The sequence below is a fragment of the Macaca fascicularis genome, chromosome 4 (genome assembly GCF_037993035.2).
Source record: "Macaca fascicularis isolate 582-1 chromosome 4, T2T-MFA8v1.1".
Lineage (NCBI taxonomy): Eukaryota > Metazoa > Chordata > Mammalia > Primates > Cercopithecidae > Macaca > Macaca fascicularis.
Genome location: NC_088378.1, coordinates 132,853,379 through 132,876,866, shown reverse-complemented (window position 1 = coordinate 132,876,866; position 23,488 = coordinate 132,853,379). Strand labels below are relative to the sequence as shown.

Genomic DNA, 23,488 nt, shown 5'->3' with positions numbered 1-23,488 from the left:
AAGTTCGAGACCAGGCTGGCCAGCATGGCAAAACCCTGTCTCTGCTAAAAATACAAAAATTAGCCGGGAGTGGTGGCGCATGCCTGTAATCCCAGCTACTCAGGAGGCTGAGGAAGGAGAATTGCTTGAACCCGGGAGGTGGAGGTTGCAGTGAGCCGAGATCGTGCCACTGCACTCCAACCTGTGTGATGGGAGTGAGACTCCATCTCAATAAAGAAAAAAAAGCAAAATTAAGGTTAACCTAAATTTAAAATAGAATTACCCTTTTCTTCTATTTCTAGGGTTTTATTTCTTTATGCTTTATTCTTCAGTTAACTTGGAATTTATTTGTGTGAATCATGTAAGATTTAATAGCAATGATAATAATAGCAGCTAACATTTATTGTGTGCTTACTATGTGCCAGGCATTATGTTCAGTATCTTACCTATAACATTTCATTTAATCCTCACATCAGCTGAATCAAATGGGTCTTATTATTATCTTCCCCATTTTGTATAAAGAACAGTGAGAGATTAAGTTTCTTGTCCAAGGTCACAGAGTTAGTAAGAGGGGAAGCAGGATATAGGTCATGCTCTTACCTCTTCAGCTAGCATTCTTTTTTCCAAATGGCTGGCTAATTTTCCCAGCACTGTTTGTCATTTTCTTTTTTCTTTTCTTGAGACGAAATCTCACTCTGTTACCCAAGCTGGAGTGCAGTGGCGCGATCTCGGCTCACTGCAACCTCCACCTCCCAGGTTCAAGCAATCCTCCTGCCTCAGCCTCCCGAGTAGCTGGGACTACAGGCATGTGCCACCACGCCCAGCTAATTTTCTTATGTTTAGTAGAGACAAGGTTTTGCTATGTTGGCCAGGCTGGTCTTGAACTCCTGATCTCGTGATCTGCCCACCTTGGCTGCCCAAAGTGCTGGGATTACCGGCATGACCCACCACACTCGGCCACTGTTTGCCATTTTCTTTTTTTTTTTTTTTTTTGAGACGGAGTCTTGCTCAGTCGCCCAGGCTGGAATGCGGTGGCGTGATCTCGGCTCACTGCAAGCTCTGCCTCCTGGGTTCATGCCATTCTCCTGCCTCAGCCTCCCGAATAGCTGGGACTACAGGCGCCTGCTACTACGCCCGGCTAATTTTTTTGTATTGTTAATAGAGACGGGGTTTCACTGTGTTAGCCAGGGTGGTCTCGATCTCCTGACCTCGTAATCCACCTGTCTCGGCCTCCCAAAGTGCTGGGATTACAGGTGTGAGCCACCGCGCCTGGCCTTCATTTTCTTGTAATCATCATAATTTTTGCACGTCTACTCTTTGTTCTTCTTTTCCAGATTTGTCTTAACAATTCATGTATTTTCATCCTTTGGTATACATTTTGAAATAAGTTTATACAGTTTTTTTCTCCAGAATACCAAATTTTGAGACTTAGTTTTATATTTTTTTGAAATGTATGTAAATGGAGTCATATCATATATTCTGCAACCAGCTTTTACTCAACATTATTTGTGAGAATTCATCATGTTAATGTGTGCATTATTATTCATTTGCTACCTTTGTTTTTATTGCTGTATCACATTCTGTTGCATGAATGCACCACAATTTATTTATCTATTATCCCAGAATGGACATTTGGATTGTTTCTAGTTTGGGGTTATTGCAAGCAATGATTCAGTGAACATTCTTATTCATGTCTCCTGATGCACATGTGTGAGAATTTCTCTAAGGCATATCCCTAGGAGAGAATTTATGAATTTGTGGGTCAAAGGCATATACAATTTAAGCTCTTGGAGAGAGGTCTCTAATGATCTGCCATAGTGACCTTCAGACATTTTGTGTTAAAAATACTAATCTGTAGTCTTTAGAAAGGATACAAAGCAAATGTGGTAGCAAATCTATGAATGACATTGAGGAGGGCGGGAAAGAAATATATTGGATGACAATGTAAAGATCCAAGAAGGTCTTCAGTGGTAAGAGTGGGGGTGCCATACTGATATCCCAACTTCTTTGTTGGATGGGTTTGTTGACAAACTGTTTGGCTCCCATTATTTTTTTAACATGGTTTTGTTCAGAGCATGTTATTTCTGTTTTTGCTGGGTAGACTTCTCCATTTCATGCTCTCTTCATCTCTGACCAGTTCTCAAACAGGCACTTGATTTTATCATCCCTAGTATGTTAAGAATGGTCAATTAATAGTAAGATAACATTTATTAAGACTACGTTAAAAATCCTGAAAGAATTTGAAAGAGAGAAATTGATCAACTTTGGATAAAGACTTAACAGTTTTAGTCGAATCCGTCGATAGAATGATATTACTGATACAAGTCAACTTGATCCTAGGCTGCTTTATGAGAGATGTAGTTTCCAGAAAAAAGGAAGGTGATGTTTTGGCTCTTCTCGCATTGGCCAGATCACACTGAGGGCTTCCTTTCATTCCTGAAGCATGTGTGTTTAGAGTGATGTTGTGTGCGTCCAGAGTAGAAAGGCCAAGAGGTTGAAGCTATTAAGACCATGTCCTTGGAACCAACCCCAAAGCTCATCAATGATAGACTGGATAAAGAAAATGTGGCACATATACCCTATGTGGCTATAAAAGGGAATGAGATCATATCCTGTGCAGGGACCTGGATGAAGCTGGAAGCCATTATCCTCAGCAAACTAACATAGGAACAGAAAACCAAACACCACATGTTCTCACTCATAAGTGGGAGTTGAAAAATGAGAACACCTGGACACAGGGAGGGGAACATCACACACCGGAACCTGTCAGGGGTCAGCGGGGAAAGGGGAGGGGGAGCATTAGGACAAATAGCTAATGCACGTGGGGCTTAAAACCCAGATGAGGGGTTGATAGGGGCAGCAAACCACCATGGCACATATATACTATGTAACAAAGCCTACGTGTTCTAAAGTAAAAAAAAAAGACCATGTCTTATTAAATGACTAAAGGCACAGAGAGTGCTCATCTTTGAATAAAAGACTTAGTGATGATATGGTAAATGACTTCAAACATTTGAAGGGATGCTGTGTGTTCACTAGGCTCCATTATGCAAAACTATACAAATGAGCAGAGATTGCAGGAAGATAGATTTTTCTTCTCAAAATAAAGAAGAACATTCTCATAATCAGTTATTTAAGCAGGTACTATTTGATGACCACTTACAAGAAACTGTTGATTTCAGATTGCCTTCACTTTGCTAGTAAGGTTTTGTTTTGAATAATGTTCTGTTTTTTGTTTTTGTTTTGTTTTGTTTTGTTTTTTGAGACAAAGTCTCACTCTGTTGCCCGGGCTGGAGTGCAGTGGTGTGATCTCGGCTCGCTGCCAGCTCTGCCTCCCGGGTTCACGCCATTCTCCTGCCTCAGACTCCTGAGTAGCTGGGCCAACAGGCGCCCGCCACCACGCCCAGCTAATTTTTTGTATTTTTAGTAGAGACGGGGTTTCACTGTGTTAGCCAGGATGGTCTTGATCTCCCGACCTCGTGATCTGCCTGCCTTGGCCTCCCAAAGTGCTGGGATTACAGGTGTGAGCCACCAGGCCCGGCCATGATGTTCTGTTTTAATAACTTGACCCATTCCTGAAGACCCAGAGTAATATAATGTCACAAATAATTACCCTGGAAAAGTCATTCCTCATAGAAGCAGGTCCAGTTCAAGCCTACAGACAGAATTTTAATTATAAACAGAATGAGTCTTCAGTTTTAGTAAATCATTTAAGGTGCTTATATAACTTTGTCTTAAGTATTATAAGAAAAATATATATTAATTACCCTTAAATATCTACCATTTTAGTATATGTATGATTGGGAAGACTGAATTTCTTGAGTAAACTTTAGCACACTGATATATTTGGATGTTTCATAGAATTCTTATACATTTTTTTCTTAGAATTGGCGTGATTTGGATGCAAGAATCACTGATACAGCAAATGAATCCAAAGATAATGTCAGATATTTGTATACTTTGGAAAAAGTGTGTCAACCTCTCTATAACCATGACCTAGTAAGTATGCTTTTAAAGTACAGTTTTGAACTGAGTGCAATGGCTCGCACCTGTAAGTCTAGCTGCTCAGAAGGCTGAGGTGGAAGGATCGCTTGAGCCCACGAGCGCAAGGCTGCAGTGAGCTATGATTGTGCCACTGCATTCCAGCCTGAGTGACAGAGCAAGAAGACCCCCATCTCTAAAAAAAAAAAAAAAGTACAATTTAAGAAATTGACTTGTATAATTAATACATTAAAAATCTTTTAATATGTATATGTTGGGGAAAAACATCCTTCCAAAAGTTATTTAAAATATATATTTTCCTCTTATATATTTATGAAGAATGATAAACTATATTTAATATTTTAACCCATATTTAAATATATAGTGAATTATTAGTATAATATGAAATAAGCAATGCAAATATTAATGTATTATTTACCCTTTGCTGCATAACAAATTACCTCAGAACTGAGTGGCTTAAAAACAGTGAGCATTCATCATGTCAGAGCTTCTGTGGCTCAGGAATCCAGGCAAGGCATAGCTAAGAGCTTCTGCTTCAAGTCTTTCATGAGGTTGCCCAGAGGCTAAGTGGGACTGTGGACTCATCTGAAGTCGGGGAGGCTGACTGGGGAGAGTCTTCTTCTCAGCTCACTCATGTGGTTATTGGCAGGCCCCAGTCCCTAGCCACATGGGCCTCTCCACCTGGCAACTTGCTTCCCTTGGGGTGAGTGATCCAAGAGCGAGCAGGAGAATGAGAGAACACCCAAGTTAGAATCCACCTTCTTTTTGTAACCTAATCTCTGAAGTGACAGCCCATCATTTCTGTTGTATTCTATTGACTAGAAGCAAGTGAGTCTGGTTCATTCTGGGCAGGTAGGGGAGTATACAAGGGTGTGAGTACTATGTGGGTGAGCATCACTGGGGCCATCTTCGGGGCTGCCTATCAAGGTAGATATTTCCCAGTTTACAGATTAGGAAACCAAACTCATCATGGTGTAGTGATTTTGCCAGCATCGCTCAACTAATCAGGGATGCAGGATGGAACCCATCTTCTAACTTCTAGCCTATTCTTCTCATAATATTTCCATAGAGATCCTTTAAAGAACATGTTAGCACTACCATTTGCTTTTATTTTTTAAAAGTTTATATTAACTTCAAATTTATAATCTGGTATTTCATAGTATTTCATATAAAATATGAAAATTAAACTCTATCCTTTATTTAATAGAAGGAGAATTCAAGGAAGCTGGTAGTTGTTGAGAACTTAGGGCAGGATTTCCCCATTTTGCCTGGATGTTACTTCTTTTGTAAATCACTTGTAGGCAGGAGGGTTAACCAGACAGCTGCATTTTTAAAGATGTTCCCAGGCTTGAGAATCCTTGACCTTTTGTTATAGGCATTGGGCTACATGCTTTGCATATGTTTTCATTCTGTATGCGCAATGACCCTCATTTCAAAGATTAGGAAACTGAGTTTGAGCATTTCTATGATGATCCGTGGTGGGACCAAATTTGAATCTAGCTGTCTCTAGCATTATGGGTCGTATTATTTTTCCATTTTACTATGTTGCTTCTTCAAGGTATTCTCTAAGTTAAAATGCTTCCTCTTCCCTTCCCCTGCTCCCACCACCCTGGGATGGAGTCTCTCTCTGTCGCCCAGGATGGAGTGCAGTGGCGCCATCTCTGCTCACTGCAACCTCCGCCTCCCAGGTTCAAGCAATTCTCCTGACTCAGCCTCCTGAGTAGCTGGGAAAGGTGCCACCATGTGCGTGCCACCATGCCCAGCTAATTTTTGTATTTTTAGTAGAGACAAGGTTTCGCCATGTTGGCCAGGCTGGTCTCAAACTCCCAACCTCAAGTGACCCGCCCGCCTCCGCCTCTCAAAGTGCTGGGATTACAGGCGTGAGCCACCGTGCCCAGCCCAATGCTTTCAAATTAATTTAATTTGTGTCTGATATCTGTATTCGGTATTCTTCACTCTAATTTTTTAAGAAGTAGTCAAATCTTCCATATAGGTGGCAGCACTGGCCACATGGTTTTGTTGACCAACCTTCTTGGGTCAATGCAGGTTTCATCCTAGAGGCAGGGAGAAGGAAAGACATTATGGCCTGTATCACTTAGAGTTGGAGAAGAAGAAGGTGTAGAGGCAGTTCATAATCATTCCAAGAGCGTGTTAGTAGTCAAGAAGTCTAATATGAAAGGGGAGGGAAAAATGTCGGTTGAGAGTCTTGGACAAGTGCATTTCTTACTGCCGTGAGGAATCCATCATCCGTCAAGGAGCACCAAGAGACGGGACAGGAAGACCTTAGAAAGCAGGGTCTTTTAATTGAGTCCATAAAGAGATTGTAGATTTTATTTAAAACTTATTAGTGTTATTTGCAAATAATTATGACTGTTTAAAAAATCACAGCTTTATTTTAGATTCAGGGGTACATGTGCAGGTTTGTTACATGGGTATATGACATGATGCTGAGGTTTGGGGTATGGATCCTGTCACCCAGGTAGTGAGTACAGTACACAAGAGGAAGTTTTTCAGCTCACATCTCTCTCCCTTCCTCCCCACCAAGAATTATGACTTTCTTAAACTTCATTCTTCTCATTTTTACCCCTGCTACTAGTAGCTGGACTTGTGTTGTGAACCTTCGTAAAATTTGTTTAATATAAGAACATTTATATCATTTCTTAGGTATTTCTGTGCACATGACACCAAGTAAAGAAAATTAAATTGTATGGTGTTGGAGAAATGGGGCCGTTGCTTGGCTTACTTGGTAGCTCGATGACTTAATTCCCCAACTTTACAATACGAGCAATTAAAATTTCTGTCCAAGAAGAATTAAAATTATTACATGTCACAAGCATTTCGGATTGCTCACAATATTTGAAGATGCAAATATGAAATACACATAATACCTAAAGTCTACTCCAGGGTTACTGCAAGTAGCTCTTGATGTGAAAAATAATAGAGGAAGTGACTATGGCACAATGTTCACACTTGTCAAATCTGGTGATGGGAGTAGGTGGTCATTATATTATTCTCTGTACTTTTCTATATATTTAAAGCTTTTCAGTATAAAAAGTAAACTCGAAAGAAAGATAGAATACTCTTTATTGCTATCAAGACTCCAAATTTTAAGGTATACTGATTTCAACTTCTTGATTCAAAAGACTTGTTTTAATTCATATAATTTAAAAATCATTTAGTTCTTATGTTTTTTTCATCCTAGTAATTTTAAAAAACTTTGTTCGATTACTCTAACCATGGATGTACCTTATTATTGTTATTTTGTTGTTGTTGAGCTTTTTATATTCTCTCATGTAGGAAGGTTTCAAGCATTACCTTTAGAAATGACAGAAGTACTAATAGTATTGAGTCATATAATTGCTTCCCACTCATACACCCACTGTATCTGTACTTTCAACAACTCCTTTTCCCCCTCATTTTCTTTATTCTGATTAAAAGTAACCAGCAATTGCTGTTTAGTTCATAACTGTCATTTGGGTAGGAAAAGTGCAGGGGATTCATGCTTCCATTTCTGGTTCATAAGTTTTATGTATGTTTCATTTTTTTTTTATCACCCTGGTATTATGCTTTAGGCATATCTTACTATTATATGTTTCACATATAAGATATCTGAACACTGTGTATACATGGACAACAGCAGTGCACTCAAGGAGCAACTATTATAAATAATGATGTTTAAAGTTCAGATGAAGGACATTTTCCTGAAGGACCCATTTGATGCCATCCCTGAGCCCTCTTTATTGGAGTTTAGTGGTCTTTGTAGACATGACTTAGCAAAAGTGGAAGGGACTCCTTCTAGGCATATTTTTATTAGGATCTTTTTGATCTACAGATACCATATATAATAGGGATTCTGACATACAAGGTTAACTATAAAGTAATGATGTTAATTTCCGTAAGCCACATAAAACTGATTTAATTATTCTGTAGTGACACCCCACGTCTAGGACATACCATACACTAATCAGTAGTTGTTTTTCTTGGCTGTATTTCTTCCATTGCCAATAAAAAAAAGTCTTATATATTTTATCTTGTCCCATCAATTAAAAGGAAATTTCCTTGAAGGCAGGGATGCCATTGGCTTTGTCTGTTCTTCCGTAGTGATTTGCATCATGGTTACAAGCAGGGTCTCAGAATCTCCACTAGGTAACTTGCAGCTGCTGGATCTTAGGCAAGGGACTTAACGTCTCTACCTCTCTGTTTTCTCATTTGCAAAATGGGAACAGTGATAATGCTTTATTTCACTCGCGTCCATGTGAAGAGACCACCAAACAGGCTTTGTGTGAGCAATAAAACTTTTTAATCACCTGGGTGCAGGTGGGCTGAGTCCGAAAAGAGAGTCAGCAAAAGGAGATGGGGGGGGGGGCCATTTTATAAGATTTGGGTGGGTAGTGGAAAATTACAGTCAAAGGGGGTTGTTCTCCGGTGGGTAGGGCGGGGGTCACAAGGTGCTCAGTGGGGGAGCTTTTGAGCCAGGATGAGCCAGGAGAAGGAATTTCACAAGGTAATGTCATCAGTTAAGGCAGGAACAGGCCATTTTCACTTCTTTTGTGGTTCTTCAGTTACTTCAGGCCATCTGGATGTATATACATGCATGTCACAGGGGATATGATGGCTTAGCTTGGGCTCAGAGGCCTGACACTTTATTTTACAGATTCTAAGACATTTTTTCACATTTTAGTATCTCTGAACTTAGGACATACTTTAGTCAGTTAGGTTTTATGAATCATTGTGGTTGTGACTTGATACTACCTTAAATTATTAGTTCTGTCCTTGAGGGTGTGTTTTTTTTGTTTTGTTTTGTTTTTGATTTTGGTACCATTCGTATGAATTCAGACTGCAGTTGAGTACCTGTGCATACATTCTCAAAGAAGCTTGGTTTCTTTCCTCCTCCTGGTAGTATGTACATTTTGTTTCTCTCTTTTTCTCCATGGTTGGTTTATTTCATGCTTACCTTAACAGGGAGGGCCCACTGGTGGCCTAGTATTGTGTAGGAGTTAGATTCCTCATCTTGGGTGTCTTTTTTCTTTCTCAATAGCACAGAAAATAATGGTGCAGTCTTACAATCAGTGATGTTTTATATCTGATGTAATCAAACCTACCTTTCATGGTTGTTGTCAGCATATTTTAGGATAACATGCTAATGCTCTTAGCCTGGAATATAGTAAGCATTCAGTTTATGTTTGCGATTGTTTTATATCCTTGTTGTTCCTGTTCTGCTTTGCTCTATCTTGTTCTACTTGTTTTACTTGTTTGTGTTTATCTCTTCCACTCTGCTGTGAGCTACTCACGAATAGGTTTGGATTTCTTCCAGTATCTTCAGAGCCTAATGGCACTTGGTAGGATTGCTAAAAGGTGAACTGAGTTGCATAAAAGAAAGTGAATGCTAGTCTGATTTCTATTTTAGCTATGTTTCTGACCATAAGAAAGTCACTTTACCCCTCAAGGTATCAGTTTCTTCACCTTTAAAAAGAGCAGAATGAACTATTAACCTTAAAATTGCTCTCACCTCTAAAATTTAATTTTAGATAAACTTTTAAGTGCAGATTTACAGAAAAGTTGCAATGATAGCACAGAATTCTCTTTACCCAGTTTCTCCTGTTAACATCTTGTATTACCTTTGTTTGTCAAAACTAATGTCCTATTATCTGTTCCAGGGTCTAGTCTAGAATACTGCATTGCATTTAGTAAAATTTGATTTTAAGATAAAAATGCTGTACTATTTTGTGCATGTTTAGAGTTTTGAGTATTATAGAATATTGGTTATTAAAACTATATGCATATGATGGAATTCACTTAATTTGTTTCAATGTTAGGTTTCCATGGCACATGGAATACAAAATTTGATTAATGCCATCAGAATGATTCACGGCGTGTCAAGGTATTATAATACCTCAGAGAGAATGACCTCATTGTTTATCAAGGTAAGTTTCTATGGGAGGAAATTACATGTCATCCTGTGAAAAAGTTAGCAAATCTTTCCTTCTGAGCCCTAGGAAGGGAACTGGGAAGCCTGAGCGCCTCTCAGAGTTTTAGTACTTCCAGTGGGCAAGAAGAGAAAGGTGCTGACTGGACTCGGTTGTACTTAATTGAAGGGAGTAATTGGTACTTTTCTGTTTATCAGGTGTAAGCCCCAATACTTAAAGAAAATGTGCCTGGTGGCTTTTTAATTTATTCATTTCAAATAGTTTTGATTCTACCCAAGAGATAGGAGTGTGTTTACTATTAACAGTGCTTCTTTAGCTACTCCCATCAGCACTATATTTTGTGTAAAATCTTCCTGTGTAGCACCACATGGTTAATTATTTTAAATAATTTGAAAAATTACTCAAGCAACACATGAGACCAGGCGTGGTGGCTCAGGCTGTAATCCCAGCGCTTTGGGAAGCCAAGGTGGGAGGATCGCTGGAGCTCATGAGTTTGAGACCAACCTGGGCAACATAGGGGGACCCTGGCTCTACAAAAAAAATGTTTTAAAGTTAGCTGGGCATGGTGGTGTGTGCCTGTAGTCCTGGCTATTCCAGAGGCTGACGCAGGAGGATCCCTTGAGCCTGGGAGTTCAAGAATGTGGTAAGCTGTGATCACACCATGGCACTCCAGCCTGGGCAAGAGAGTAAGACCCTGTCTCAAAAAACAAACAAACAAACAAAAGACCCAACAACAGGAAAAAAACCCCACATGAATAGAATTTATTTCTAAATTATTCAAGCACAACTAAATATATAAAGTCACAGTCACATTTTAAGTTTTTTTTAAAAAGCAAAGTATAGGTTTAATCACTATGTCCTAAATACGACAAGACTCTCAGAATCCTTCCTCTTTACCAGTCTCTCTCATTCTTGCCATATATGTCCCACATTGAGATCATTTTTAGTTCTGAGAAAGATTCTTTGCTTGGCTTCTGAATCTTCTGGTAGGCCCATCTGTGCACTTTCTAGTAAAATCTAGTTTGAGCAGAGAACCCTGCTAAGTCAGTTTAGCAAGAACCGCCCATTCTCGATATCTGATGACTCTAGATATCTGATCAGGTTTTCATTCTCCCCGACCCCCCAGGTGTTGTCCGATCACTTTGGCCTGTCTTGAGCAAGAATCCTGTTAGGTCAGTTTAGCCAAAATCCCCTTTACCTCTGATGTTTCCTCTTAATAATTTTCCACCCACTGACCCCCATCCTGCCCCTTGGCTGTACATTCCTGCTTGCCCACGCTGTGTTCAGAGTTGAGCGCAATCTCTCTTTCCCGCTGCAAGATCCCATTTCAGTGGTCCCTATACCTATCACAAGGGTCCTGAATAAAGTCTCTTGCTATGCAAGTATCACGAATACTTTTTTTTAACAGTTCCATATTATTCTTAACATTTTTTTCAACATTGTGAATCAACAAGTATTCAGACTAAAATCCAAGTATTGCTAATTTATTGATCACCACTGTTTTGTGATTCCCACATCTTTTTCCTTCTTGGATTCATTATTTCTTTTGCTGAAAAAAGTTCTTTCAGAGAGGGTTTCAGGGTGGTGAACTTCCTGGATTTCTACATGTCTGAAAATCACTTTCATTTTGTGTGATCACTCAGATGCTGGTGTGACTTGGATTTTAAATTCGACATCATTGTCTCCTGGGAAGTTGAAGATATTGCTCGATCATTGTCTAGTATTCAATATTGTTGATGAGAAGCTTGGTGCTAATCTGATTCTTGTTTCCTTTGTAGGTAACTGGTTTTATTCTCCCAGGAATCTTTTAGGATTTTTTCTTTACCTTTGAATTTCTAAAATCTCAAACTTTTTCTTTTACATTTATCTCATTCTACACTTGCTGAGTTGTCTCAATCCAAAGACTTTCGTTTCTCTTTTTTTTTTTTTATTTTGAGACGGAGTCTCGCTGTGTCACACAGGCTGGAGTGCAGTGGCGCGATCTTGGCTCACTGCAAGCTCTGCCTCCCGGGTTCATGCCATTCTCCTGCCTCAGCCTCCCAAGTAGCTGGGACTACAGGTGCTTGCCACCGTGCCCGGCTAAGTTTTTGTATTTTTAGTAGAGACAGGATTTCACTGTGTTAGCCAGGATGGTCTCGATCTCCTGACCTCATGATCCGCCCGCCTCGGCCTCCCAAAGTGCTGGGATTACAGGCGTGAGCCACTGCACCTGACCTCCTTTCTCTTTATTCCTGGGAAACAATCCTCTTTTGCCTTGGATTATTCCTAGTTCACTGATATGGTTTGGATGTTTGTCCCCTCCAAATCTCATGTTGAAATGTGATCCTCAGTGTTGGAGATGGGGCCTGGCAGGAAGTGTCTGGGTCATGGGAGTAGATCCCTCATGAATGGTTTGGTGCCCTCCTTGTGGTAATGAGTTCGTGCAACAGCTGATTGTTTAAAAGATCCTGGCATCTCTCTCGCTTGCTGTCATACGAGGCCAGTTCCCACTTTGCTTTCGACCATGACTGTAAGCTTCCTGGGGCTGTCATCGGAAGCAGATGCCGGTGCTATGCTTCGTGTACAGCCTACAGAGCTGTGGGCCAAATAAACCTCTTTTCTCTATAAATTACCCGTTCTCAGGTGTTCCTTGATAGCAGTGTAAATGGACTAACACACCTACCCATTCAATTTATTCTCTCCCCTTGCATCTAACTTCCATTTCTCTTAATTTTTTTTCTTCCATCTTTGCCCTTTTCTGGCTCACTCATTTGCTCATTTTTGTGCCAATTGATGTTCAGTTCATCAATAGAATTTCTTTTAAAATTCTGAGAATGAAAATTCCAATTTCAAGTTCTCTAGTTTTTTTTAATGTTATTATTATTATTTTTTATTTTTAGAGACAGAGTCTCATTCTGTTTCCAGGCTGGCCTTGAACTCCTGGGCTCAAGTGATCCACCCACCTTGGCCTCCCAAAGTGCTGGGATTACAGGCATGAGCCACTGCACTTGGCCCATAGGTTTACTCTTTATCATATTTTTATGCTTGTGGTTTGAAATTTATATATAAATATTTTTTCTCTTTTTACATATAATTATTTTGTACCTGTATTTATTTTAGGTAACAAATCAAATGGTAACAGCATGTAAAGCATATATTACTGATGGAGGATTAAACCATGTATGGGATCAGGAAACGCCAGTGGTACTAAAGAAAATTCAGGTTTGTAGAAGTACTTTTATTTTCATAAATTAAATCTTTTCCCATCCTGCCCAATTTTACTTTGTTTATTCACAAAATATGTTAACTGAAAAAACTTCCTGCAGAGTAGTGTTGAGAATATAAAAAGAATACAATTCTCATTATCTATTTCCCTTTATATTTAGTGCTTCTCTTAGGGTATAATTTAATTTTCATCTTCTCCATGGCTGCCTGTGTTAGACTCCTGTGTGCCATTTCATATGCTCTGGCCACTACATCTCATTCCAGCCCCTGTTGTAATTAAACTTTTTGCCTTTTTTTTGCACTGGTTAGGATTACCATGTATCCTTAAATAAACACGGTAGTAGTTGGCATCCTAATTTTGATCCTGGTTTAGAAGACAATGTTTCTAACATTTCCCCGATTTAGTTGGATGCTTTTGTAAGTTTTAAATATATCTTCGATCAGATTAGTTTAGTACCAAGATATATTTTTTAAAGTTATGAATGGGTTTTGAAAAATTGTCTTCTGCACATATTGATTGAGATGCTTATAGAATTTTGCTCCTCAGTCTGTTAATGTGATAGATGACATTTTTAGACTTTCTAAAACTGTCGTAACGTTTCTGGGATAAACTCAACTTGGTCATGGTGTAATTATCTTTTTAAAAGCCACTCAAGTTCAGTTTGCTACAGTTTTGTTTAGGATTTTCGGGAACTGTATTGGTGAGGGAGAGAGCCTATAATTTTCCTTTCTCATACTGACCTTGTCTGTGTTTTTGGCATTAATGTCTCAGAATGAATGGAGGGTGGGGGGAAGTATTCCTCCTTTTTCCATTTTCTGAAAAAGTTTGTATAGAATTAAAGTGACCTGCTTATTGAAAGTTGGAAAGAAATGGCCACAGCAAGAAGCCTCCTTCTGGAAGTGGTTATTGGTCATCTCTGTGTGCAGGTTCCCTGGTCTTCGTAGTGCCAAAGTGTGTGGCTTGAACAGGGAGGTCAAGTTTGAAAAGTATCGCAGTGCCCTCCACCCAGGATGGGAACCATTATTCCTGCAGGCCTGGTGCTGACTGCCATCCTGGCCAGGGCACTGCTATCACCCTTGCTCTGACCTCTGAACTGGAGGATAAGAAGAGGAAGAATTGCATTTCGTGTTTCTCATGCTGAAAACAGTGGATTCTAAGGACTGGAAGAATCAGGATCATTATGCAGGTCTTGGACTTAGCCATGTAAGATACAAAGCTACACAGAGACACATCAAAGCAGCTCATAAGGCAGTGGTTTTAAAACATCATGGAAAGCAGCCGGTACCAATAAAGGAAAGAGATAATGACTACTTCACTTGCATCACTAAAATTATAAAATGTATGACCCAGTGAAAAGAGGAGCATTTAACAGTGTAGATCATACATTTGGAAACTCAGTTCCTTCTAAAAGTGAAGCAAGGGACAGTTTCTTTGAAGTGTTTTTCCCACTATTCAAAAATAATTCCAGATGGTCAAAAAAAAGTTTCTAAACCTGGTGTTATGAATCCATCATTTTATTCCTTCTGGTGTAGTTTTTATGCTTGGACAGAATTTTCTTATTTAAATACAGAAGGAAGAAAGCAGAATATTGTGACAAGAGAGGGATTGAAAAGAAGAACAGAGCAACAAGAGCACAAAGAAAGAAAGAAGAAATGAATTGAAAACATTAGTTGATAATACACATAGCTGTGATACAAGGATAAAAAAATTCAAGGAAGAGAAAGCCAAGGTCAGGCGCAGTGGCTCATGCCTGTGACTCCAGCACTTTGGGAGGCCGAGGAGGGTAGATCGCTTGAGCCCAGGAGCTCGAGACCAGCGTGGGCAACATGATGAAACCCTGTCTCTACAAAAAATTAGCCAGGGGTATTGGTGCACACCTGTAATCCCAGCAACTTGGGAGGCTGAGGTGGGAGAATTGTTTGAGCCTGAGAGGCTGAGGCCGCAGTGAGGTGAGCCATGATCGCGCCACTGCACTCCAGCTTGGGTGACAGAGCAAGACTCTGTCTCAACATAAAAAAAAAAAGAGAGAGAGAGAAAGCCAAGAAAGAAGCAAGATTGAAGAAGCAAGAGGCTACAGAAAAGCAAAGACAAGCTGAATTAAAAGCTGCTTGAATAGCTAAGGAGGAAGAAGAGGAAGTTAAACAACAAGTATTGTTGGCAAAGAAGGGAAAAGATATCCAGAAAAGAGTTGTTAAAAGGAAAAGACAAACCTTCAAAATTCAAGGAAGACCGGAAATCACTTTTTCTGACAATAAGTGGAAAAGGTGGAAGAAGTGGAAAAACTTTGATAGGCTTCAACTAGCAAGTTTATAGCATTTCAGTGAAATACCTCATCTACAAAAATCTAGGAATTGCTGCTCTGATAAAAACGGAAGAAATAAATGAGCCAATTAGAATGGAGAAAGAGGAAGGGGAGGCTTGTGTGTGTGACAAGCATCAAAGAATGCAGAGAAATCACCTGTCAAAGGTGGAAATGGCAGTAGAAATTGGTAAGAGGAGCATTGGTCTGCAGTTACTAATTAAAGCCACAGGCCCCTTTTCTGCATGAACTAATTCAATATGGGAAGTTATTACCAATTATATGAACGCACATTGTTTTTTTGGAGTCAAGAGAACTTATTGGCAAAGAAAATTGAGCCTCTGAAAAATTGACCCTCATAAAAAAAAGACGACAAAAAAGGCTTTGGATAATTTTTAAAAGAACATGGAGTAGTCTCTCAAGTACATGAAGTAGGCCTCCTTCAGATGCACCTGAAAGATGAGGAAAAATAGAGGGAGCAGTGCCTGGCAAGACAAAAGAGGACCTCAAGAAATGATATAAAGAAGTTGTTGAGGTGGTAAAGGCGATGAAATGCCCAGGAACAACTGCTGAATGCAAATGGAGCCGAGAAATGACTTATGGACAGTCTTTGTTGTGTATGCATTTAAAAAATAAAACTGATAATTGGAGATGCTGAGCACCTTTTCAAATGCCTGCTGGCTATTTGTATGTTTCCTTTTGAGAAATGTCTTTTCAGGTCCTCTGCCCATTTTTTAAATATTTTTTTTTGAGATGGAGTCTCACTCTGTCACCCAGGCTGGAGTGCAGTGGCACGATCTCGGCTCACTGCAACCTCCACCTCCCAGGTTCAAGCGATTCTCCTGTCTCAGCCTCCTGAGTAGATGGGATTACAGATGCCTGACACCACGCCCAGTTAAGTTTTGTATTTTTAGTAGAGACAGGGTTTCACCATGTTGGCCAGGCTGGTCTTGAACTCCTGACCTCAAGTGATCCTCCTGCCTCAGTCTCCCAAAGTGTTGGGATCACAGGTGTGAGACACCATGCCTGGCCTCATTTGTTCATTTTAAAATCAGATTATTTATTTTCTTCCTATTGAGTTATTTGAGTTCCTTATATATTTTGGGAATAAACCTCTTATTAGATATATGGTTTGCAAATACTGTCTTCCAATCCGTAGGTTGTGTCTTCACTCTGTTTTCTTTTCTGTGCAAAAGCTTTATAGTTTGATACAATCTCATTTGTTATTTTTGCCTTTGTTTCCTGTATGTTTGGGGTCACATCCAAAAAATCAATGCCAAGTAGCTTTTCCCGACATTTTCCTCTAGTAATTTTAGAGTTTCAGGTCTTATCTTTACATTTTTAGTCAACTTTAGGTTGACTTTTGTATGTCATGTGAAACAATGGTTCAATTTTATTATTTTGCTTGTGGATATCCAGTTTTCCCAAGACCATTTATTGAAGAGACTGCCCTTTCCTCACTGTGCGTTCTTGGAACCTTTGTCAAAGATCAGTTGACCATAATGCATGGATTTATTTCTGGGTTCTCTATTCTGTTTCATTGGTCTATGTATCTGTTTTTATGTCAGTACCATGCTGTTTTGATTACTATAGCTTGGTAGTACATACAAATATACTACGGTATAAAATCAGGCAGTGTGATGCCTCCAGCTTTGCCAATTAAAAACCACAATGAAGTATCATCTCACGCCTGTTAGAATGCCTACTACAGAAAAAGACAAATGGTAATGAGTGTTGGTAGGAATGTAAATTAGTGTAGTCATTATGATACATAGTATAGAGGTTCCCCCCAATATTAAAAATAGAACTACCATATGATCCAGCAATCTCATTTCTGGGTAAATATTTAAAGGAAATGATATAACTGTCTCAAAGAGATATCTGCATTCTTATATTCATTGCAACATTATTCACAATAGCCAAGATACGGAAACAACCTAAGTGCCTGTTGACAGATGAATGGGTAAAGAAAATGTGGTATATAGGGTATGTATGTATACATGTATGCGTTTGTATGTGTGTGTGTATGGATACATATATATAATGGAATATTATTCAGTCTTTACAAAGAAGGAAATATTGTCATTTTTGACAACACGGCTGAACTTTATTTCATTATGCTAAGTGAAATAAGCCAGACACAGAAAGACAAATACTGCCTTTTTTCATCTATATGTGGAATCTAAAAAAGTCAAGCTCTTAGAAGCGGAGAGTAGAATGGTGGTTACCAGGGGCTGGAGAGGGATGGCACAATGACGAGATATTGGTGAAAGAGTACAAATTTTCAGTTTTGCAGGATGAATAAATTCTGGAGATCTAATGTACTGTATGATGACTATAGTTCACAATACCATTTTGTTTTTGGTTTTTGAGACAAGGTCTAGCTCTATTGCTCAGGCTGGAGCGCACTGGTGCCATCTCAGCTCAATGCAACCTCCGCCTCCTGGGCTCAAGCTATCCTCCCATCTCAGCCTCCCTAGTAGCTGGGACTACAGGCATGCACCATGTATTGCATACTTGACATTTGCTAAGAAAGGAGGTCATACCCCCCACCCCAAAAAGTAACTCACACCCCCTACCCCAAAAAGTAACTATGTGAGGTGAGGATATGCTAATTAGCTTGATTTTGGTAAACATTTCACAATGTATACATCTTTTAAAACATCATGGGGCCAGGAGCGGTGGCTCAAGCCTGTAATCCCAGCACTTTGGGAGGCCGAGACGGGTGGATCACGAGGTCAGGAGATCGAGACCATCCTGGATAACACGGTGAAACCTCATCTCTACTAAGAAATACAAAAAACTAGCCGGGCGAGGTGGCGGGCGCCTGTAGTCCCAGCTACTCGGGAGGCTGAGGCCGGAGAATGGCGTGAACCCGGGAGGCGGAGCTTGCAGTGAGCTGAGATCCGGCCACTGCACTCCAGCCTGGGCTACAGAGCGAGACTCCGTCTCAAAAAACAAAAAAAACAAAAAAAACACAAAAAAACCCCATCATGTTGTGTACCTTAAATATATACAATTTTTGTTTGTCAATTATTCCTCAATAAAACTGGAAAAAAAATAAAACTGGAAATACTGAACAAAAAGCAAGTCTGATAGAACTCATCTGTTAAGCATTTTCTTTGTGAAAAGATTTTTAATTTCCTGCTTCTCGTATAATTAAAAATTTTTAATTATGATAAAAATAACATAAAATTTACTATTTTAACCATACAATTGAGTGGCATTAACTACATTCACAGTGTTTTGCAACCATCACTGCTGTCCATTTCAGAACTTTTTCATCATTCTAAACTGAAACTCTGTAGTCATTAAATAATTCCCCAAACTCAGGCTGGGCACCGTGGCTCACGCCTGTAATCCCAGCACTTTGGGAGGCTGAGGCAGGCGGATCACCTGAGGTTAGGAGTTCGAGACCAGCCTGGCCAACATGGTAAAACCCCGTCTCTACTAAAAATACAAAAATTAGCCAGGCATGGTGGCAGGCTCCTGTAGTCCCAGCTACTCAGGAGGCTGAGGCAGGAGAATCACTTGAACCCTGGAGTTGGAGGTTGCAGTGAGCCGAGATGGTACCATTGCACTCCGGCCTGGGCAACAAGAGCAAACCTCCCTCTCAGAAAAAAATAAAATAAATAAATAAATTCCCCAAACTCTCTGCCCTGGCCCCTAGTAACTTGTTTTGACTGTCTGTCTTTATGAATTTTCCTATTCTAGGTACCTCAAATAAGTGGATTTAAACAATATTTGTTTTTTTGTGTCTGGTTTATTTCACTTAGTGTAATATGTTCATCTATGTTCTAGTATGTATCAGAATTTCATTCCCTTTCATGGCTGAGTAATATATTCCATTGTATGTATAGCCCATATATTTTTATCCATTCCTCTGCTGATGCACATTTGATTTGTTACTACCTTTTGGCTATTGTGAATTATGTGGCTATGAACATTGGTGTGTATCTGTTTGAGCCCCTGCTATGAGTTCTGCTGGGTGTATTCCTAGAAGGGAAATTGTTGGGTCATATAGTAATTCTATGTGTAACTTTTAGAGTTCCTGCCAAACAGTTTTCCACAGTGGCTACACCATTTTACATTTCCACCCGCAATGCAGGAGGGTTCCAATTTCTTCATTTCCTTGCCAACACTTTTTATTTTCTATTATTTTGATAAGAGCCATTCTAATGTGTATGGAGTGAAGTGACATCTCATTGTGGTTTTGATTTGTTTTCCCTAGTGGCTAGTGATGGCTGAGCATCTTTTCATATGCTTAGTGGCCCTTCGTACATCTTTGCAGAAATATTTACTCAGGCCCTTTATCCATTTTTGAATTGGGTTGTTTGGTTTTTTTTGGTGGTGGTTGTTGAGTTGTAGGATTTCTTTATATATTCTGGATATTAATTCCTTATCATATATATGCTTTGCAAATATACTATTGCTTATTTATTTATTTTACTTGTTCATTTTGAGACAAAACCTCACTCTGTCACCCAGGCTGGAGCGCAGTAGCATGATCAAGCTCACTGCATCCTTGACCTCCTGGGCTCAAGGGATCCTCCAACCTTTGCCTCCTAAGTAGCTGGGACCACGGGTGCATGCCATCACACCCGGGTAATGTTTTTATTATTGTAGAGACAAGGTTTTGCTGTATTTCTCGGGTGGTCCCAAACTCCTGAGCTTAAGCAATCATCCTGCCTTTGCCTCCCAAAGTGGTGGGATTACAGGCATGAGCCACCACACCTGGCCTGTTTATTAAAAAAACTATTTGACTATACTTTCTATTTCTTTTCGAGTCAGTTTTAGTAAGTTGATATTCTTGGGGAATTTCCCCAAATTGTCTAAAATTTGTAATTTATTGACTTAATGTTGATAATATTCTCTTACTATTCTTTGTCTTACTATATAAGATGTCCCCTTATTTGCTAATATTCTTTATCTTCTTTCTGTTTTCCTAATCATTCTTGCTCCCCTCATTCCCAGATTCAAAACAACTTATCATCTTCCTAGGAGTTCCTCATTTCTGTTGTTTTTATTATTACTTGCAGGATTCCATGTTTTCATCTAGAGTTTCTCTGACGTTATTTTTGGGAATAGGAGTCAGAAATTACTCCCCCCAAGTTTGCCAATTGGCAGGAACCATAACTCTTTACATAGAATTTAGCAATGTAGTCTCATTATTCTTTTAAGATCCTTAAGATTACTAGCCATTTACTGACTGAATTAGAAATGGGAACTTGGTTTTCTTAATTCTAGTTCAATGTTTCCATCACATCTGAAATGTTTTTAGAAAACTTTCAGTGTATACTTTTTAGGAATAGTTTTTATATGAGTTGGAGGAAACAATGAGAATTGTTGCTCAGAATCTTATCTGAGAACTGTTATTCAGAGCCAACTCATTAAAAAAAATTTTTTAGGCCGGGTGCGGTGGCTCAAGCCTGTAATCCCAGCACTTTGGGAGGCCGAGATGGGCAGATCACGAGGTCAGGAGGTCGAGACCATCCTGGCTAACCCGGTGAAACCCCGTCTCTACTAAAAAATACAAAAAACTAGCTGGGCGAGGTGGCGGGCGCCTGTAGGCCTAGCTACTCAGGAGACTGAGGCAGGAGAATGGCGTAAACCCGGGAGGGGGAGCTTGCAGTGAGCTGAGATCTGGCCACTGCACTCCAGCCTGGGTGACAGAGCGAGACTCCGTCTCAAAAAAAAAAAAAAAAAAAAAAAAATTTTTTTTATTATACTTTTAAGTTCTGGGATACATGTGCAGAACGTGCAGGTTTGTTACATACGTATTCACATGCCCTGGTGGTTTGCTGCACCCGCCAACCTGTCATCTACATTGGCTATTTTTCCTAATGCTATCCCTCCCTTAGCCCCCTAAAGCCGACTCGTTTTTGTTGAATGAGTGAAAAATAATCAGATACCTCAACGAGAGCAATAAGAATTGTTTTGGAGATTGCGATAGAGGAAAGAATGAGACCAATTATTCTCAAATCTGAATATTTATAGGAATCACTATAGGAGAACTAGTTAAAAATGTAGATTTCTGAGTCTCACTTGCAGAAATTCTGATTTAGTGGCTTCAGTGGGCAGAATAACAGTCCCCAAAGATGTCTGTGTGCTTATCCTCAGAACATATCCATAGGTTATGTTACATATGGCAAGGGGTAATTAAGGTTGCAGATGGAATTAAAGTGCCGATCAGCTGATATGGGGATTACTGAAGTGGGCCCAATGTTTAAGGGTTCTTATATGGCTGAGAGGAGGCAGAAGAGTCAGAATCTGAGAAATGGCGTTATGGTAAAGATTTGGCTGGCTATTGATGGTTTCAAAAAAGTTTAACATTAAAAAAAAGATTTGGTGTTTAGGAAATGTTAGCTTGACATGATAGTTAATTCCTACTGTACCCAGCAACCATATTCTCTTTTTTATTTCTATTACATTCACAAACTAGACCAGTATATCTGTAGGCAAATAATTAGGATTTCAGCAATGTACTCATGAAAGACTTTATGACCTTCTTTTGGAAAAATGATTGTCAGATGATAGCTTTGTATGACAGAAACTTCATATTTTATATACCTGTGCGTAAAGAATGCTTATTCTAAGGTGGGTGCGAACTGAATAGAGATATCTTGATAGATAATTTCTGGACCTCTTGGGAGTTCTAATTAGTCATGAAAATGTAAAAACAAATAGTAGATGGTGTGCTTTGATGTAGGATAAGAGTTAAAGGAAAACAGTGAGGATGAAGAAAAGTGAGGTTGAAATGAGGATGAAAATATGGTATAAATAAAAAAAACTATACAGATTTTCACAGTTTGATCAGTTCTGTGTGAGGGTAGAGTTTTTGAATTTTCGATTCCTGAACAAATATCTCGCTTTCTTTTCCGCGTTTCTTTTACTTTTCTCGTAGGACTGCATTTTTCTCTTCAAGGAATATCAGACATCTTTTCATAAAACAAGGAAGCAGATTTTAGAATCCTCAGGGGAAAAATCTTTTGAGGTTTCAGAAATGTATATATTTGGAAAATTTGAAGCTTTTTGCAAAAGACTGGAGAAGGTAAGCATTATGCAGTCGTCATACCCCACTCCACACCACACCTTTTTGGTGATTTTGTACTTTATGTAGTGCCATTGAGAATTATTGTTCCTGATCTCTTGTCTCACTATTGTTATGACTCATCTAATGTTACTCACAGGTCACTGCATTTTATTATAACTTATTTTTTCATTCCTGGTTACTGCCTTCTGCCAGTAACACAAGCGCTATGGTCAACTTCCACATCTCTCAAGACCTCAATTTACCTCTGCCTGTGGAACTTCAACTTAAAAGGCTCTGCTCTTAACAATTATATTAGGCTGAAAAAAAGTGTGAGGTGAAATACCTGCAAAGCCTGGTAGTAGTCAGTAGTTGTGGAATCTCTGGATGTGTAAGCATGTCGTCTTTCTGAGCCAGTGTATATGGTGTATACATAAACATTGTGTGGGTGATATCTTTGCTGGACAGACATAGGTTTGATTCATTTATTAGGACTGGTTGGGAAGGAGTGACATTATTTCGGGGGATATAGGCCAGCCCATATCAGCGACTTCTTGGAGTCATCCTTTGAAAAGTATGTAAAGATCTCATTTAGGTATTCTTCCCCCAACTTCACTAGTTCCCTGGATCCTGCTAGTATTTAGAATCTTGTTCATCATTTGTTGGAAAGTAATGAGGGACATTATGTAGGTTGAAGACCTAGACATGTTTGGAAGCCTATTTTTATTAGTAACTTCCTGATCAAGCCAGGACAGGAAAGTATGAGTAATGAACAGAACCAAGTTGCTGAGTGGGATCCTTCATACATACTTCTTTGATGCTGTGTTTTTAAATTTGTTTCTTTAACAGCTTTATTGAGACATGATGAATATACTATACTATTTACCCACTTAAACTGTACAAGTCAGTGTTTTCTAGGATATTCACAGGGCTGTGCAGTCATTACCACAATCTAATTTTAGAACATTTTTACTCCCACTAAAAGAAACCTTGTGTCCATTGTCAGTCATACCCCATTCTCCCCTCTCCCCAGTTTTAAGCAACCA

At 39.4% G+C, this 23,488-nt stretch overlaps 1 protein-coding gene across 1 annotated transcript in view; it reads left to right on the top strand.

Moving 5' to 3' along the window:
- DNAH8 (dynein axonemal heavy chain 8) overlaps window positions 1–23,488 on the top strand; it is a 314,891-nt gene that overhangs the window by 23,763 nt on the left and 267,640 nt on the right. Inside the window, exons 8-11 of the mRNA XM_065544087.2 lie at window positions 3,865–3,978; window positions 9,798–9,905; window positions 13,008–13,109; window positions 22,317–22,463. Coding sequence (XP_065400159.1) covers window positions 3,865–3,978; window positions 9,798–9,905; window positions 13,008–13,109; window positions 22,317–22,463 — 471 coding nt within the window. The remainder of the gene's footprint in view (window positions 1–3,864; window positions 3,979–9,797; window positions 9,906–13,007; window positions 13,110–22,316; window positions 22,464–23,488) is intronic.